We start from the raw sequence: 19,411 nt of genomic DNA on the forward strand, positions 1-19,411 counted from the left end.
TTGTATTTTTATATAATTCCGAATAAATTGAAAACATATCAAAGATTTTTCTCTAAGAGAAAATTGAAAGAAAAAAAGGGAAAAATATTATTTGTTGAAGAAAATAATGAGAAAAATAGATTCTGAAAAATAATTGCAATAACAATTACGCAAATACTTGGGGTACAACTTTTATAATTGAATATTATGTTCAGTTTTTTTGTAAAAAACTATATTTATATACATAAATCAATTTCTACTGTGTAATAATGGATTTTATATGAGATCTCTATTTTATTAGAAGTAACATTAATAAAACAATTTATAAATTGTCTATTGTATTTTTATTCTCGTATAATTCCAAGTAAATTGAAAATATAACCTTCTTTGAAAGAAAAATAATACTTTTATAAGCAACAGATAAGATGGAAAAATAATTGGCTAATAAAAACTACAAAAGTTTAAGTCAAAAGATTGAAATACGTAAATTTGAAATTTGTATATATATATATATATATATATATATATATATATATATATATATATATATACATAAGTATATGTCATTATACCTTATTCAATTTTAAACAAATTTCTTGAATATTTTGTATATTTTAGACAAACGGTTTAAAAGTTACAGAATTTATTATAAATAAATGCACCCTTGCAATTAAATTCACGATTAAAGACGTTGCAGTATAAAATTACTTCCAAGTTTCAAATCAAATTTAAAGTATACCGAGCTGTTGTAGAGTATTACAATATTAAACAATATTATACCTTATCCAATTTTAAACAATTTTCTTGAATATTTTGTATATTTTAGACGAACGATTAAAAAGTTACAAGATATATTATAAATAAATGCAACTTCGCAATTAAATTTACGATTCAAGACGTTGCAGTTTAAGATTATATATATATATATATATATATATATATATATATATAATCTTTTATGAACTAAATTTAATTTCCTACAAAATTTATTAAATTCTTTGCACCGGATCAAAAAATAAATAAAATGAAAAGTGCAGTTGCATTATTCAAATCCGACATGGAAAATCCTGTCATTTCATTTTATATCATTTCAAACATTTCCAATAAATAAAATAAGAGAGAAATCTTCAGATTATGCCAGTGGCGGCGTAAATTGAAAATTAATTAAAAATAAGTTAAATTAAAAGAAATAGTCACATATTTTTATGTGGTTTCTGATATCAATAATATAATATATAACAAACAGTGACAAAAATGTGTTTCTAATTGGAAATCTATGGCCAAAGGTATATTTCCAAAAAGAAATCCATGGCTAGAGATATAATTCCAATAAGAAATCCATGGCCAGAGATATAATTCCAATTAGAAATCCATGGCCAGAGATGTAATTCCAACTAGAAATCTGCAGCCAAAGATTGAATTTCAACTCAAAATCTAGAAACAAATAGTATATTTTGGAGTTATTTATTGTTCATTAGGAAAACTTTTCAAATCTTGTATTTTAGAACCAAGAATATAATTCCAATTGAAAATCCAGGATCAACGATTAAATTATAATAAGAAATTCATGGAAAATTACAATTCCAACTCAAATACCATTTTGATTTCTACCTAGATTATAAATATAGGTCCAAAAATATACTTTCAATTCAAAATTCAAAGCTAAGCTTAAAATCATAAATAAAAATCCATGGCCAAATTTCAACTTGAATTTCAAGTCCAGCAATAAAATTACAACTAAAAAGCCATAGCAAAAGTTAAAATTTTAGCTCAAAATCCAGGGCCAATTAAAACACTATCAGGATTATTATAGAAAAAATAGAAAACTATATAGGATATAGTTTCAACTCAAAATCCAGGCATTATCCAGAAATCCATGGCCAGAAAGAAACTAGGAATAAATAGATCTCTAACTAAATTATAGCCGCATTATATTTTTTTCAGCAGCAAGTTTATATTTTTTTTATATTTTAGAAGCAAGAATAAAATTATGATCAAAAATCTAGGGCCAACGATAAAATTTTAATTAGAAATCTATGGCAAAAAATTGAATTTCGAGATGTTTTTTCGAGAAAACTATTTGAAAAGTACATCTTAAAATCGTAATTTTTAATAGCAATTAAAAATCAAGGGCCAAAAAAAAAATTCTGCATTATAGACATATTTTTTTCACATTTACTTTAGGAATACTATTGAAATGTAAAATTTTAGGGCCAAAGATATGATTTCAAATCAAAATCTAGTTACATCTTAAAATCATGGACTTAAAATCAAGGACCAAAAAAATCTATCTGAAATACAGAAATTTTTCATAGGAAAACAAAACTTTTAAACAAACAAAAACTTTAAACCTTATATTTTAGAATTAAGAATAAAATTACAATTCAAAATCCAGGGCCAACGAAAAAATTTTAATTAGAAATCGATTACAAAAAATTTAATTTCTGGAACTAACAGATCTCTAATTAGATAAGAAATGACTAAAAATCAAGGGCCTAAAAAAATATTTCTGTGTTATAGACGTATTTTTTCACATTTCCTTTAGAAATACTATTGAAATGTAAAATTTTAAGGCCAAAGATATAATTTTAAATCAACATCTAGTTACATTGTGGAAATCATAGTCTTAAAATCAAGGGCCATGAAAATATCTCTCTGAATTACAGAAATGTTTCATAGGAAAACAATACTTTTAAACAAACAAAAATTTTATACCTTATAATTTAGAACCAAGAATGAAAGTATGATTAGAAATCTAGGGCCAACAATAAATTTTTAATTAGAAATCTATGGCCAAATATTGAATTTCGGGAACTAACAGATCTCTAATTAGATAAAAGATGTTTTTTTCGAGAAAACTATTTAAAAAGTACATTTTAAAATTATAATTTAATAATAGCAACTAAAAATCAAGGGCCAATAAAAATATTTCTGGATTGTAGACGTATTTCCTCACATTTTTCTTTAGAAATACTATTCGATGTAAAATTTTGGGGCCAAAAATATAGTTAAATTTTGAAATCCTGGACTCAAAATCAAGGGCCAAAAAAAATATCTATCAGAATTACAGAAATTTTCCATATGAAAACTGTTGAAGAAATCTTTTCTTACATTTGTGACTCCACTGTCTTTTGTGAAATTAAATTTAATATACGCGAGTAAAACGTATTACTTTTTCGTAAATAAATAGGAAAATGAAAATGGGGTGGAAACATCGTTAGATCTTTTCATTACATCATTTTATTAACATATATTATATGCAAAGACACGAACTGAGAATAAATGAATCTTATTAGAAACTCACCACGTAGGAAAATTTATAGAACCATATAAGTAATAATTGATGTAACTTTTGAACGGTTTGTCTAAATCGAATGAAATATTCTGCAAATTTGTTCAAAATTAAATAATCAATAATATTGGGCAACATCATTATGTCCTACAGCAACTCGGTGTACTAAAAAATCGCAACGCAAGTATATAATAATATTTGTCGAACTCTGATTCGTTTACTTTATCGCTCCGGTTTTTCCGATAATTAATTTTTCCGGAACTTTTTTTTCTCTTTCCCGGAATCAAGCTAAATGTTAACTTAATTTATCATCTAGTTGAGTTCGTTATAAGTTTTGTTGTCGATTGTTTTAATTAGCTGTAAAAACAGTTTCGAACTATTTTAACGGAGTTGCTGAACGAGCAGATCGGATTAAAAGTATTGATTGGGGGAAAAAGATAAAAAAGATACTGTGATTCAAAAAAAAGTTTTTTTTTGATTTTATAATAATTCTGGAGGCCAAAAGTTGCTAAAACAACAGCATAAAATACAACAACACAAACATAAATAAAACAACAGCACAAAAACATAAACATTAAAGTAAACCTAAATAACTTTTAAAAAAATATTTCATGCTGAGAAGATTTTTTTTAAATATGTAAAAATAAAAACAAAACACAACACAAACAACATAAATAAAACAACAGCACAAAGTACAACAACACAAAAACATATTTATTAAAATTACTTATAAAAATATTTTGACACACACAACACAGAAAAAACACATACAAAAAGTACATAGCATATATATAGAATAATATTAAACTTAAAATTATTTAATTAAAAATATTAGACTAGACTATGGTCAAGTTGCTCTTTTATATATAGTAACTTTTTAATTAAGAATAATTTTTGGATAATATTAATTAAAATCTAATTTAACTTAATGTAAATGTCTTATTTTTTGTTAAGGATAAAAACGTCTCAGAGACGCTTTGCAGAATCATGCTTTATTAAAACTGATAAAAAAAGCATAAACAAACGAAATGATACCTGTTAAAATTATGGAATAATATTAAACAAGGTTAATGATTTTTTTTTTAATTTAACTTTTTGCTTGACTTTGATATTTAAATGCAAAATATAATATTGAAATATGTTTTATATAGTTCTTATGCGACTTACAAAATTTCAAGTCCGGGGGCATGTTCGTCATTTAAAAGAAAAGCGTCATTTAAAACAAACAAAGCGTCATTTAAAACAAACAAACCAGAAATTTTCAATTACAACCATTCCAAAATTTTATTTTCATTGTTTTTGATTTTTTTATTCTATTAGAGGCACAGTCACAACTAGTTTGTTTTTAGAAGAAAATTTTTGTTATCGATTTTAGGCACGTTAAAATTTACTTCTTATCATTATCGAACGATCAAGAGAACAGTCACGTCTTTCTGGTATCATATTATAATTCATTTGTAATACACAATCTTATCTCTAATATAGACATAATATTCAGATTTAGGAGAAGCACCAAAAGTTTTAAATAAATTATATAAGGTAGAACAAAGCCTAGAAAGATCCACCAGCATATCTCAATAAGTCGTGAAGTATTGCTGTTTTTTCAAGAATACTATTTTAAAGTAGAGGGCAAAAGATGAGTGATACTTCTCACTTGATTTGATATTTGAATGCAAAATATAACTGATATATATTTTATATAGTTTACGAAACTTCTTATGCGACTTGCAAAATTTCAAGTCCGGCGGCATGTTCGTCATTTAAAAGAAAAGCGTTAGAATTAGAACAAAACGTACCAGAAATTTCGTAAACGGTTGCAAAATTGTATTTTTAATGTTTTAGAATTTTTTATTCTTTTAAAAGCAAAGTAACACATCGAGTTGGGGAAATAATTTTTTTTTATCCACCAGCATTATCTCAATAAGACGTGAACATTATCTCAATAAGACGTATGGCTGTTTTTTTCAACAAAACTATTTTAAAGTAGAGGGCAAAAGATGAGTGATGCTTCTCACTTGATTTGATATTTGAATGCAAAATATAATATTAAAACTGATATATATATATATATTTTTCTAGATTACAAAACTTCTTAGGTGGCTCGCAAAATTTAAAGCCCGGGGGCATGTTCGTCATTTAGAAGAAAAGCGTTAGCATTAGCACAAAATAAACCAAAAATTTCGTAAACTGTTCCGAAATATTATTTTTATTGTTCTAGAATGTTTTTATTCTATTAGGGGCACAGTCACGCATCTGAAAGTTATTATAAATTGTACCAAAGTTGAGTGCGAAAATTATTATCATTGATTCCAGCATTATCTCAATAAGACGTGACGTATTGCTGTTTTTCAACAATACTATTTGAAAGTAGAGGGCAAAAGATGTGTTACGTTGCTGTCACAATATAAACAGATATATTGTCGATTAACAAAAGTAGATCTTTGTGCCTCTGCTTATGCTTTATGAAATTCAAATAAATTATTTACCCTTTACAGTTTTTCTCCGGTGACTTCAGTCTCGCTCAAAGTCGGCAAATTCTGGTAACTGTGTTCCGGAAATAGTTCCATTTCTATGTAATCTGTGTCTTGTAGAAGAAGTCTTTCTAATAATTCGGCACATTCTGGGAATCCGGGCCTGTCTGCCGGTTCTCTGGCCCAACAGTAGTACATTATATTATATAATTCGCGTTTGCAGTGCTCTGGTTTGTCTAGACGATGACCGTCACGAACCTGGGAAAAATAGATTGACTATCAATGAAATTGTGTAATTGGAATGAAAATATATTAGATTGTTGAAGTAATATATTGGTTAGATGTTGGTTAATCGAAATTTGGAAAAAAGAAGTGGATATTTGTTTTGGGGCATTTTTTGGCTGGTGCCATCATATCAAATGTTGATGGCAAAGCATTATCTCAAAAACACGTTTTGCAGTTTTTCAACAATACTATTTTAAAGTAGAGGGCAAAAGATGAGTGATACTTCTCGCTTGATTTGATATTTGAATGCAAAATATAATATTGAAACTATTTTTTTTTTTTTAAATTAATTTCAATAATTATTAAAACTGCTAAATTATTAACATCAAGTAATATTGATGATTAATAACATAATTTAAATAAATAAAAGTGCAAAGGATAAAATTTACATGAAAATAATATCCGTAATATGATTTGATATAAAATATAAGCAAATAATAATAAAAATAAAATTAATAGATAATATTAGGTTGTCAAATATCTCCCTTCCGCTTTTTTGCTCTTGGTTTATAATGCAAAAAGGCGGAAGGGAGATATTTGACAACCTAATATAAATAAAATTTTCTGAATAATAAAATAATACTAGAAAAATAAAAAATATAACAAAATAACAATAATAGAAATAGTAAAATAATAATAATAATAATAAAAATAATAACAATAATAATAATAGTAATAATAATAATAATAATAATAATAAATTGAAACTAAAATAGTTTACGAAACTTCTTATGCGACTTGCAAAATTTCAAGTCCGGGGGCATGTTCGTCATTTAAAAGAGTGTGAAATCGGCTTATAGTGTCCTCAAATGCACATATTTTGCACACACATGCACAACTTTTTTATCGGAGTGTTTACAAGTATTCCATAGGAAATGTAAATTTTATCTAATTTCACCCTATCTAACTGAAAAGGGATGGTTGCATAAAAAATGTTTGAGTTATTTGACAAAAACCAAAAAATGTCCCGAATATTCTATATTGATTGCTTAAGAATGAAATATCATCGAATTCAAAATCGTTTTATTCAAAAATTTTATATCGGAGTGTATAAAAGTGTTTCCTGAAAAATGTTGTAAATTTTATCTAGTTTTACCCTATCTAACTAAAAAGATGGGTTTCATATGAAAATGTTGAGTTATTTGACAAAAACCAAGAAACTAACCCGAATTTTCTATATTTATTGCTTAAGAATGAAATATCGAATTCAAAAGAGTTTTATTCAAAACTTTTATATTTTATATATTATATATTAAGTTATGTCATTGAAAGATCAATAAAATTATCTATAATTCTGTAAATAAAACTTTGTAACTGTTAGAACAAAATTATTTAAAAATAATTCATCAAACTTTGCAATTAATATCGTCGTCAGGTGTCCATATTTGTTTTAGCTACAACGCTTCGGTTTACAAATATATTTATTCTGTTATACATTAATTAAAAATATCATTATTATTATATATCATTAGAAAGCTAATTAAATTATCTATAAATCCGTATATAATAATTTAAAAATCTTAGAACAAAATTGTTTAGGAATAAATAGTAAACTTTGAGTTCCTAAATCTCAAGTAAACTAAAACGATCTTCTTCAGTATGTTAATATAAAATGGTTACAAAATTTGTAAAACAAATAAGTTCAAATTAATTATTATTACCAAATTACAAAATTATTACAAAATTTCAAAATATATGCTTTCCAAAAAAAATATGGTAACGTGATTTTGTTCTTTCAAGCTAATAAAAAAAATTACTCTTTTTATATCTCGAGGATTATTTGTAGTACAAAGTTGTATTTTGAGTATGTTATAGCCAAAACTATTTTTGGAATTACAAAAATATAAAATACATACATTTCAGAACAAATTCTAATCTTATTACGAATATATTATTGTTATGATTAATATAATGCTAAACTATTTATAATTTAGGTTTTTATTGTTGATGGTTCGATTATATTGCTCAATAGTATCACCAGATTACAAGAGATTTAAATTTAAATAATACTTTGTACCAAATTTTTAAAGATTTTTCAAATATCACTTTATAACTTTTTTATCTTCAATAATCATGAAGAATACAAAAGCTATGCCCTCTGAAATCTAATAATATTCAGCATTTTTGTGTAAAGATTTTTGTCCTTTTGTAATACATTTTTTAATTCAATTCAATTCATTTCAGTGAACAATTTTGTTTTAAAAATGAAACACAATTTTTTTTTCGTCCAGGATCTCTAATTTCTGGATTCTTTAAAACTTTAGATAAATGTTTGACTTTTATGCATATCATTATAAATTTTAGAATTTTTTACAAATACAAATACTAATCAAAGAGCAATTAATTTTTTATAGTACGAGAGTCAATAAAAGTATGATCACTTAATTTGTGTTAATAGATTCTTGTGTACTAAATAATTCTTTGTACCATAAACTAAAAACTGTTTTTTGCTGTCGATATAATAAGTTATACATGAAACTTTTTTTTTTTAAATTAAATTTCGTCTTCAAATAAAGTTATATTTAATAGTGGAAGTGACATTAGTTAATTGTGTAGACTCATAAATTTTCCAATTTGAAATTAATTGCTTGACTTTAAATAAACGTCATTTGCAAGAAAGTCTCGAACTTCATTATATATATATATATATATATATATATTTATAAACGTCTAAAAATGGACTATAAAGGAATTTCATATCAATTTCAAAGTGAGATAACATAATTGGACAATATCGTTAAAATATTTAATAACTTCCAGAGAATCAAAGCAAAAGCATTATCGATGCTGTCTGGAAAACTCAAAGATGAAAATAATAATTTATATATATATATATATATATATATATATATATATATATATACCAGCAAACCCAGGCTCGCTTTGCCGTGGCTTTTAAAATTCACAATGTTTTGTTGTTTAATGTCAAAATTATTAAACGATATAAAAGTTTTGAATAAAACGATTCTAAATTCGATATTTCATTCTTTAGCAATAGAAAATTCGGGACAATTTTTTAGTTTTTGTCAAATAACACAAAAATTTCATATGAAGTTAGATAGGGTAAAACTAGATAAAATTTACAACATTCTTTAATACACTCCGATATAAAAAATTAAACTAGCTGTAAGTGGAATTCTGTCCTAAGGCAATTAAGGCATCGTGCCTTAAGGCAAATTGCTGGAACTTCCCGTACCAAAAATTATTATTTTTTTAAAAACGATTAACATTTTTGAAAAAAAAATACTTTGAAAAAATAAGATTTTTGAGAAACTATAAATTGGACAAAAAATTACTTTTTTTTGAAAAAAAATTTTTTTTAGAAAAAAAAAAAATTTAATTTTTTTTTGAAAACAAAAATTTCTTTATTTTGACATATTGTGGAATTTCTGAACTTTTTTTCAAAGCAATCGTACTGCTTTAACTCCATAGGGACAAAAATATAAAGGGCGTAAGCGCCGCGTCGCTGTCTAACGCATAAGCATTGGTACGGAACCCATAGGAATGTTAACAAAATGTATACTTATTGTTAAAATCTCTATAAAATATCTGATAATTTGATGTGCATATGTCTAATGATCATTTTTGACCTTTGAAAAATGGCTCATTTTTTTACTTTTTTCTCCATATCTCCGAAACCGCTAGACCTACCTTCATGAAAATTTTATCGATTCCTCATCTTGTCAATACAAGAGAAATGTTTTTTGAATTATTCAAATCGGACGCTCCGTTCTCTTAAAAACTGAGTTACCGTTTTCGGCACTTTTTGCCCCGTATCTTTGGAACGGCTGGACCTGCCTTTGCCAAAAACTAATCAGCACGTCTCCTTATCAATACGAATCGAATGTTTTTTGAATTATTCAAATCGGTTGATCCGTGTTCCCGAAATCGTCGACGAAAATTTGTATCCGCACATACATACACACACGTACATACATACACACACACATACACACACACACACACACACACACACACACACATATATATATATATATACATCCATTTTTTCTAAGGTATGCCAAAATATTCTGAAACGTAAAGATATATAAAAATTTTCATTTTCGTTTTTTTTGTGATTACCATAACTTGCCCTACGGGAAGTTAAAAAAAACGACTTTGAATTCGATATTTCATTCTTTAGCAATAAATAGAAAATTCGGGACATTTTTTGGTTTTTATCAAATAACTCAAAAATTATATATATATATATATATACTAGCAAACTCGACGAACTCCGTTTCGCCACCAGAAAGATGAAGAAATGGTTTCGTGAGAAAGATGAAGAAATTTTTTGTTTGTTTTATATTTGAAAGGGAAAAATTTGATTTTATTATACAACAGTAATGAATTTATTTCAATTACAAAAATAAAGTGTTTTTAATTGAACTTCTCTAAGTAAATGAAAGTGAATCTGCAAATTATCCGTTTCACTGAATGGTGAAATTCAGTGCGTGTACATCATTATTCTTTGCGGCAAGAATTGCTCGTTGACTTAACCAAGCATAATTCTGATAATTCTCACTAATGTCATTACTCGAATTTTTAATTACTCGCATTAAGGCACGATGCCATGCACCACTAATTTTCTTAGCTATAAACCTTGCGGAGCCCGAAACCTTTGCAACGAATGCAAAATTATCGAAATCGGTTCGTGCGTTCTGGAGTTAAATCGTCAGGAAGGAAAACCCGACTTATTTATATATATATAGAAGATATATATATATATATATATATATATATATATATATAAATTACCTTTCTCATGACATCGGCAGCTGATAAACCTGGATAAGGCGTTGACCCTAGGGTCACAATTTCCCACATTAGGACCCCAAAACTCCAAACATCAGATTGGACTGAGAAAACGTTGTCATAGAGGGATTCTGGAGCCATCCATCTAAGAAAAAAAAAGATATCACAAAATATAATTTATTATATATATACACCTAAGTCTGTTTTTACACGGAGATTGGTTCCCGAAGAAGCCGTGTAAAAAAAGACATTGATCTTATACAAAAATGGGTGATTTGTCCTACTCTCTAAAACCTATTAAAATTAGTGAAAAACAGAATTTTCAAGAACAAGAATTCATGTTTATTTTAATAATAATTCCCCTAAATTAGTGCTATTCACATTTGCTTTGACCAGTAAAAATTGTTTGTACGCGCTAAAGGGGAATTCACTTAAATCTTTAAGCTAGTGTTCGCAAACTATCGATACTATCGATGGTTTCACACTTTTTTCTTTCATAAATACTTTTTTGTGATATGAACATACATCGCAAAAATTAAATTTGACAAAAAAATTTAAGTACATAAAATTTCAAATCGTGCTAAATGGAATAAAATCGTGTAAAAAAATTAAAAATATTCAATTTTCAAACCGTGTTATATCAAAACCGTGTACAAAAAGACCGTGTAGAAACAGACTTAGGTGTATATATATACGAGGTGTGTTCAAAAAGTACCCGGAATTACTAATAATTAAATTTCGCGGGTCTGGAGTGTCTGATTGTCAATTTTTTTTTTTTATTGTGTTGGTATACATGCCCCTAAAGTATGATGAAATTTTCAGCTATATTCACTGTTTACTTTGTCTGTGGTAGTCGCTAACGTGTTTTCCTGAGCTCGGCGATTTTTACAATGGAAGAATTGAAAAGTCAAAGAATTTGTAAAAAATGAAATAAAGTGTTGCAAAGTGCAAAAATTCACCAGATATGGCTCCGTGTGACTTTTTCCTATTCCCAAAGTTGAAGAGACCCATGAAAGGACGGCGGTTTTCCTCGATTGAAGAAAATCGCTGAGAGTGCTCAAGAACATATCAAAAAGTGAATATCAAGGGTGCTTCGAAAATTGGAAAAAACGCTGGCATAAGTGTATTATATCTCGGGGGGACTACTTTGAAGGGGACCACATTAATGTAGACGAATAAATAAATTTTTTTTGAAAAAACGAAAATTCCGGGTACTTTTTGAACAGACCTCGTATATATATATATATATATATATATATATTATATATATATATATTTACCTAATAGGAAGTCTTCCTTCGCTTTTCCTCTCGTAAACATGTTTAGACTCCAAATCGCGAGCAAAACCAAAATCGGCGACTTTGCAAACACCATCTTCGGTGACCAAAACGTTCCTGGCAGCCAAATCTCGATGGATTATCTGAAATGATAAAAATACATATATAAATTTAACCAAGTTTTGATAGATTTTTATAAAAACTTACCCCTTTTGCTGTCAAAAATTCCATTCCTCTTGCAACATGGTAAGCATAAGCTGTCAACTCTCTGGAAGTCAGGGCTGCTCCACTTCCATGGGTGTTACCTTTGGGAAAAAAGACCAAAAACATCAATAAATATCCAACAAATTCTTAACTCATTCTACAAGCAATATATTTTTTATTATTACCGTAATGTCTGGCTTCACCACTGGCAGTATTTGCCCTCGAATCCCTCAAATGCTGCTGAAGTTTGCCCTTGGCAACAAATTCCAAAATTACTAAAATCGGATGGCGATCGCTGCAGCATCCTAAAAGTCTCACCACATTTGGATGAGGGCCTAATTGTTTCATAACCTGAAGAAAAAATACATTTTAATAACTAGTGGTGTATGGCACCGTGCCTTAAGGCAAATTGCTAAAACTTTCCGTACCGTAATGAAATATTCGAGAAATTTTAAACGTTTTCAAATATATTATTACAAATAGTGTAACTTTCATTATTTTTGCTATCTTGTTATATATCTGAGCGAATCAAATGTAAATCATAAATCAATTTATCTCCAGAGCATTAACAATTGTCATTTCATTTCGAATTCAATTTCAAAAAAAAAAAATTGTTGCCTAATTTAAACAAAATTGAAAAAGTGCTCCCGGATAGTCACAGTCTACACGCATTTGCAAATAATTCTGTGCGACATTTTCACTTATATTGTGCTTAGCTTGGCGGCATTTTCACATTTTTCAGTAGTTTTCACAGTCTAAACGCACTTGGGTAAACATTTGTACCGGAGTGGCGCTTAGACTGTGCTTAGCCTGGGTAATTTTTTGAATTTTTAATCCAAAAATTACAAAAATATTTTATGGGAAATAAAAAAAGATGTTATAATTTTTTATCCTCAATAGCAATTGTTTTGTCAATACAAGCAGAAAGTTTTATAGATCATTCAAATCCGATACTCTTTTCTCTCAAAAACTCGATTTGTATTTTCTGCACTCTTTGCTCCGTGTCTCCGTAACGGCTGGACCTGCCTTTGCCAAAAACTAATTGGCACATCTCCCTTTCAATAGGAATCGAATGTTTTTTAAACCATTCAAATCGGTTGATCCGTTCGCCCGAAAACGTGGACGGAAAAATGCGGACATACAAAACATACACACACACTTTTTTCTGAGGTATGGCAGTAAAATGTTCAGAAACCTTCAAAACGTCGAGAAATGCCAAAATCAAGAAAAAGTCAATAGGTAAAAGTTTGATGGAATTTTTATATTTTCATATTTCTAAAATCTTTATATTTACTTCACTAGAATCTTATTCTATCTTCATTTAGAATATATTCTTGAATTAGCATTTTACCAATACGTTAATTCATGTAATGTAATTAAATTAAATGGATTTCAAATGAATTAACTTACATTGACACACACAGAGAGATTCAAATAAGATTTATTATAGGAAAATAAGATAAAGTGATAGTACTGCATTTTTCTGATAACACATACACACAAATTTCATTCGTAAAAAAATCAACTTTCAGAAAATAATTTTTATTTCCATCTGTGTAATAAATATTATCGAATTAATCACAAATCAAATTCATTAAACAGATTATAAAATAAATCTGTATTTAATCAACTTAGGTAATTTACCACTGTTTATATCCATATAAACTGATTATAAAATTCATCACATTTTCGATGATAAATGTATTTATGATTTATAATTTGACTGGTTAAATGTGATTGACGAATATACTCGCCATGGACGAGTGGCAGAATTTTGCGTCTTGATGTGTTTACTCGTCATGTGTGTAAAACCCTGACAATTTGCAATTTAAAAAAATAATTTGCATTTTTTACTCAAGCAAAAATCTGATATCATTACATCATGATATAACAGTATCCCTAGGGTTGCGAGACCAAAGCTCGTACTCTAGCGCCACGGATCTAACTTTGCCAAATCTTAACATAATCAAACCGGATTTTTTTTGTACAAAAACTCTTGAAGAAACTAAACGTATAAAAAACCAACTAGAGTATTTTTTTATTAACAGTTGGATATTAGAAAGCAAACCCAGTAGAAGTGATATTTTTTCAACATTCTTTTGACTTTTGATAATATTGCAGCAATCTAAAGGTCATTTTAACTCGAGAAATGCAAACATGTTCATTTTCGATTTTCGGCTCATTACTATAACTACCCTACGGGAAGTTAAAAATATAGTAATAAAATTAGGATGATTTTAGTAAAACATTTACCTGTAATTCCGACTCCAAATCTTTTTTATCCCTTTCAGTAGCGTTGCCTTTCAAAGTCTTTACAGCTACAGTACTTGGTCCTTGTTTGCCTAAACAACAATTTATATATAGACATAATATTAAATGTGTTTTTATTAATTTTCCACCAACTTACCGTCTATGTCCTGTGCTTCACAACGCCAAACTTGCCCGAATGCACCTTCGCCCAAAATATCATAGACTTTAAGTTTGTGCCTGGGAAATTCCCAACGATCCTGGATTGGTTCCCTGGACGAAAACCTGGCAGGAATTGCATCCAGGTTTGTCGTACAGGATGGACTTATATTGGCCTCCTGAAGAAAAAAAAATCAGATAAAAATAATAAAAAATGTAGTGATAAAAAGTAGTTGAAGTTGAATTTTACTCAAAGAAAATGTTATTTTCCCAATCAATGTACAAACACTAGTAGCTAGTAATAATTTAATAATTTATAAATATGTATTTAAGTTTATTAATAATACTAAAATTAATTTATAAGTTAATTATTTAATGAGAATTTGTAGTAAACAATTATATGAATGGCATCTGGCCTTATGATGTATATCAAAAGCCAAAAAAAAAAAAAAGTTGAATTTTTAGGTTGTCTTTTTGGAGGACGAGTTTATTACACTATTCTATGTTATTATTCATTTTTTACTTTTTTGTCTGAAGTCCTTTCTGGTAATAAATAATATGTAAGGTTGTCAAATATCTCCCTTCCGCCTTTTTGTATTATAAACCAAGAGCAAAAAAGCGGAAGGGAGATATTTGACAACCTAATATGACACAAAAGTGTATCATTCAATTCAATATTCGAGTAAACTTGAAGGAATTGTTATGGCTTTGAGAGAGATAAAATAGGTTTTGCATAAATATTTTTGAGTTTGAACGCAGGCCAGACTTAAAAACAGTGTGTACACATGTTTATATAGCTTTGTAGTCAAAAATATATCATTTGTTTTTGATAATTTGAATTTTGTAAGCAAACAAAGGCAAGAATTGGTAATAATAAGAAGCCATGTACTACCAATAGTGGATTCAATTGATGATTTCAAATGCTAGTCTAGGGCGCACTATTTGTACTACAGACTTGTAATTTTGTTGACTGGTACCTTGATTGTCAATTAATTTGCATACAAAGGTTTAAATATTAATTATTTTTTATATAAATTGCTTTGGTGTTTGAATTTTCACAACCTCATTATGTTTTTATTTTTTATATTTTTTATTATTTATTTATTTTTAATTTAATAGTTTATGTAGTGTTTGGTTGTCTAATTGCAGTTTAAATATAATTTATATATATATATATATAAACTAAATTATATTCTAAACTTTTGTCTTCACTAACATTTTTGAGACTTAAGATTAATAAAACTTCTGGTTTAAACTTCTGAATGGTGAATAAAAATATTTATGCTGTCAAACGAATGTAAATCTGTAAATATTGAAAATAGCACAAAATTGCCTTAAAGAAACATTTAAAGAATTTTATAAACTATCTTTTAATCTCATATTGTTTTTTAGTAACTTTATTAGTTTATGAGATATTAGGTTGTCAAATATCTCCCTTCCGCTTTTTTGCTCTTGGTTTATAATACAAAAAGGCGGAAGGGAGATATTTGACAACCGTATATTAGAAAAATAATACAATTTTGTACCGTTTGTTACATCAAAGTTTCTAAAGTTTATGAGTATTAAATATTATTTAGAAAAACAAAAATATTTAAGCTTTCAAATAAATGTAACGTTGTAAATATTGATATTAGCACAAAATTGTCTTAAAGAAACATTTAAAGAATTTTATAAACTATTTTTCCTCTTATATTGTTTTTTAGTAACTTTATTAGTTTTTGAGATATTAGAAAAATAGTACAATTTGTTGCTAAAACAAATGAAAAATGTCTTTGGTTAGCAGATGTGTACTATGGATAATGATTGATTAAAACTTCTACCGGTGATTTCTAAAAGTGTTCCAGGTCGCACCGTTTGTATTACAGATCTGTAATTTTGTCACCTGGTACCTCAATTTATTTACTTTGCCTGCTGTCATTAAATTTAATAATCGTTCTCCCGAAAATATTTACAACAAATTGAAAAAAACTGTAAATCACTATTGTAATTAGGCTAGGACCAGAGAAACTTGAAGAAATTGTTATGGCTAAAGTTTCATATGTAATTTTTTAGCATCAAATATGTGTTTTTCAATAATAAAAATGTGTGATAATACTTTGAGCTCTTATCATGGTTTTTAATACTTTTGTTTCCGGGTTAATGGACGGACCACTTTCGCACAAAGCCAAATCTGTACGAAAAAAACTCCCTAACATCGTGGAAACAATTCGATAATAAAAAACTGGGGTTAAATTAAAACTATATGACCTATTTGAATAGAAACATCATGTTGAAAAAAAATCATTATTAGGAAATGATAAAATATTCTAAAGTGCTTTAAGGGGCACAACTAGTGTAACCGCCTAAAAACAAGGTGATTTTTGGGAATCTATATTAAAAAAACTACTTTATCAATCATTTCAAAATTTTAGGAATATATTTATACATATTTTAAGAATACCTAGTAAAATTTTTGAAGAAAAAAATTAATTTTTTCTTTAAGTTATCGTCGATCTCCAATGGCGCGACAAATAAAGACCTTTCACTGCTGCAGTGATTCCGGCCTTCTACGTGGATAAAATTTAAAAAAAAAATCTCGTTAAACTAGATAATATTGTCTGTAAAATGAACTACGATAAAGAAAAAAAATGAAATATTGACAAAATGACGGCGTTTTTTAAAAAAAAGTCGAATTGTACCCAAAATTTTGGTCGTTTTTGGACTGCCAAAATTCGATTTTTGATCCGATCAAAAAATCGATAGTTCATTTTACGGAGAACTATATTTAGAACATGTAAAAAAAAGTTGATAGTGATCGGATCATTTGTTTTTGAGTAATCGCTGCAGCAAATTCGGAAAATGCTGTTTCGAGAAAAACGCGTTTAAAGATTAAATAATCGTTATCCCGAGTGGAAATTTGTTACGGCAAGCCCTAACTCAGGTCCGGCCCCTATAGGCCCCTATAAGGCTCTACTCCGGCGTCCGTATTACGGAATTTAGTGCATGGCCCTCATAGGGGCCATATATGGGCGGCCCTAATATGGTAATTTGAATAGGGTCCATAAAAGGCATGCCTGAATTCAGCCCTAACACGGATTGCCCTATAATAATTGAAACGGGCCATATTCGGATGCCCTATTGTACCCCTAATACGTATTGCCCATAATATGATGATACGGTCCGTATTGGAAATTCATTATTAGAGCCCTAATACGGCTTACCCACAGATTATTTAGACAAGCCCTATCTGCATTCTTTATTTGAATCCTACTAGGATTCAATATCAATAGAATCAAAATAGTTTGATTTATTAATATTTTGTAAAAAAAAGGATTATAATGTGTATTATTGATCAATGATTGTCGTTATAGCCTAAAATAAATATAGAAATAAATTATATAATTAATAATAAAGAAATAATAAATAATAAACAATAAATGAATTATAAAAAATAACTATTAATAAATAATAACAATATGTAATCGGTAACAATATATTTCTTCGTTCTTTCCATAATCTGCATGATACCGTATTCATTATTATCAATATATTATAAATATAATATACAAATTTACGAAAGCTTTATACAACTATGAACAAAAAATCCAATGGTAATACAAAACCAAAAAGTGTTTTTTTTTTAATAAAATTAATAAAATCATGAAAGATAGGAAATTACATAAAATTTATTAACAATAAAAATAATTATTGAATCGATTATATAACAAGATATTAAAATTATAGCGAATACAATAAAATAATTTTTTAATAAAAATAATACTTTTTGTGATTAGAAGTTATTTATATTACTATTTTTCGATTTTGTCATGTGAGACATATAATATATATATATATATATATATATATATATATATAAATTTTTATGGGTCGTCGAATAAAAAAATTAATGTACTATAAGTTATGATCAATTTATTAATAATAGTAGTAGTTTCCTCACTGAAATTATATATACATATATATATATATATATATATATATATATATAATAATCATATCTAATGTAATAAGTAGAAATAATAAGATCAATTCTGCGTACGTGAACTGTTTGCATAAGATATAGGACCTTCTTAGAAAATTCGTCCAGCACACATATATCGTATTTATTCATTTTAGAGTCTAGACTATACATGAATATTAACTCATATCGAGTATCGAAAGTGTAACAATCAGAAACAGGATCGATGACCTTTTTCTTATGCGTACTTGGTCTATCTAAAGCATAGGACCTTGACATAGGACAAGTAGAAAAACTGAAATAAATTTACATAATTTTACTTCAATAATAAATATCAAAAGTTTTACATTTCATTTTAACATATTCTAAATACTGCTAAACATTAACATCGAATGAAATAGAGTGGGCAAGAGTAAGAAAGATCGGCGCTATGTCACACGTTAACTTTATAGATGCCGGCGTACAGCAGATTGTGAACAATATACATTTATGATTGCTCATATAGTACGAATAGGCAACAAACATTTTGTCAAATATTATTTCGAACAATTTTTTTATGTGGACAGAAATACTGATATTAGTTCAAATAGATCTAATATTGAAGTTCTACGTAAAAAAATTAATAGAACATTAATTTTTTTATTCGACGACCCATAAAAATTTATTATATATATATATATATATATATATATATATATATATATATAGTATATATTGAATGCAGAGAAAGAGATCATCATCGCGCCGTTGCATATCATATTATATAAACCATTGATTGATAATATGG

The 19,411-nt window shown here is 27.5% G+C and overlaps 1 protein-coding gene across 1 annotated transcript in view; it reads right to left on the bottom strand.

Moving 5' to 3' along the window:
* Nucleotides 1-19,411, bottom strand: part of LOC113389735 (tyrosine kinase receptor Cad96Ca-like) — a 52,522-nt gene that overhangs the window by 21,517 nt on the left and 11,594 nt on the right. Inside the window, exons 8-14 of the mRNA XM_026626749.1 lie at nt 14,671-14,848; nt 14,517-14,605; nt 12,449-12,614; nt 12,267-12,364; nt 12,063-12,202; nt 10,786-10,927; nt 5,758-6,000 (exon numbers count right to left, since the gene is read on the bottom strand). Coding sequence (XP_026482534.1) covers nt 5,761-6,000; nt 10,786-10,927; nt 12,063-12,202; nt 12,267-12,364; nt 12,449-12,614; nt 14,517-14,605; nt 14,671-14,848 — 1,053 coding nt within the window. The 3' untranslated portion in view covers nt 5,758-5,760. The remainder of the gene's footprint in view (nt 1-5,757; nt 6,001-10,785; nt 10,928-12,062; nt 12,203-12,266; nt 12,365-12,448; nt 12,615-14,516; nt 14,606-14,670; nt 14,849-19,411) is intronic.

The sequence above is a fragment of the Ctenocephalides felis genome, unplaced genomic scaffold, assembly GCF_003426905.1.
Source record: "Ctenocephalides felis isolate EL2017-DRISC unplaced genomic scaffold, ASM342690v1 CF-g0.4_SCAFFOLD_03573, whole genome shotgun sequence".
NCBI classification, from domain to species: domain Eukaryota; kingdom Metazoa; phylum Arthropoda; class Insecta; order Siphonaptera; family Pulicidae; genus Ctenocephalides; species Ctenocephalides felis.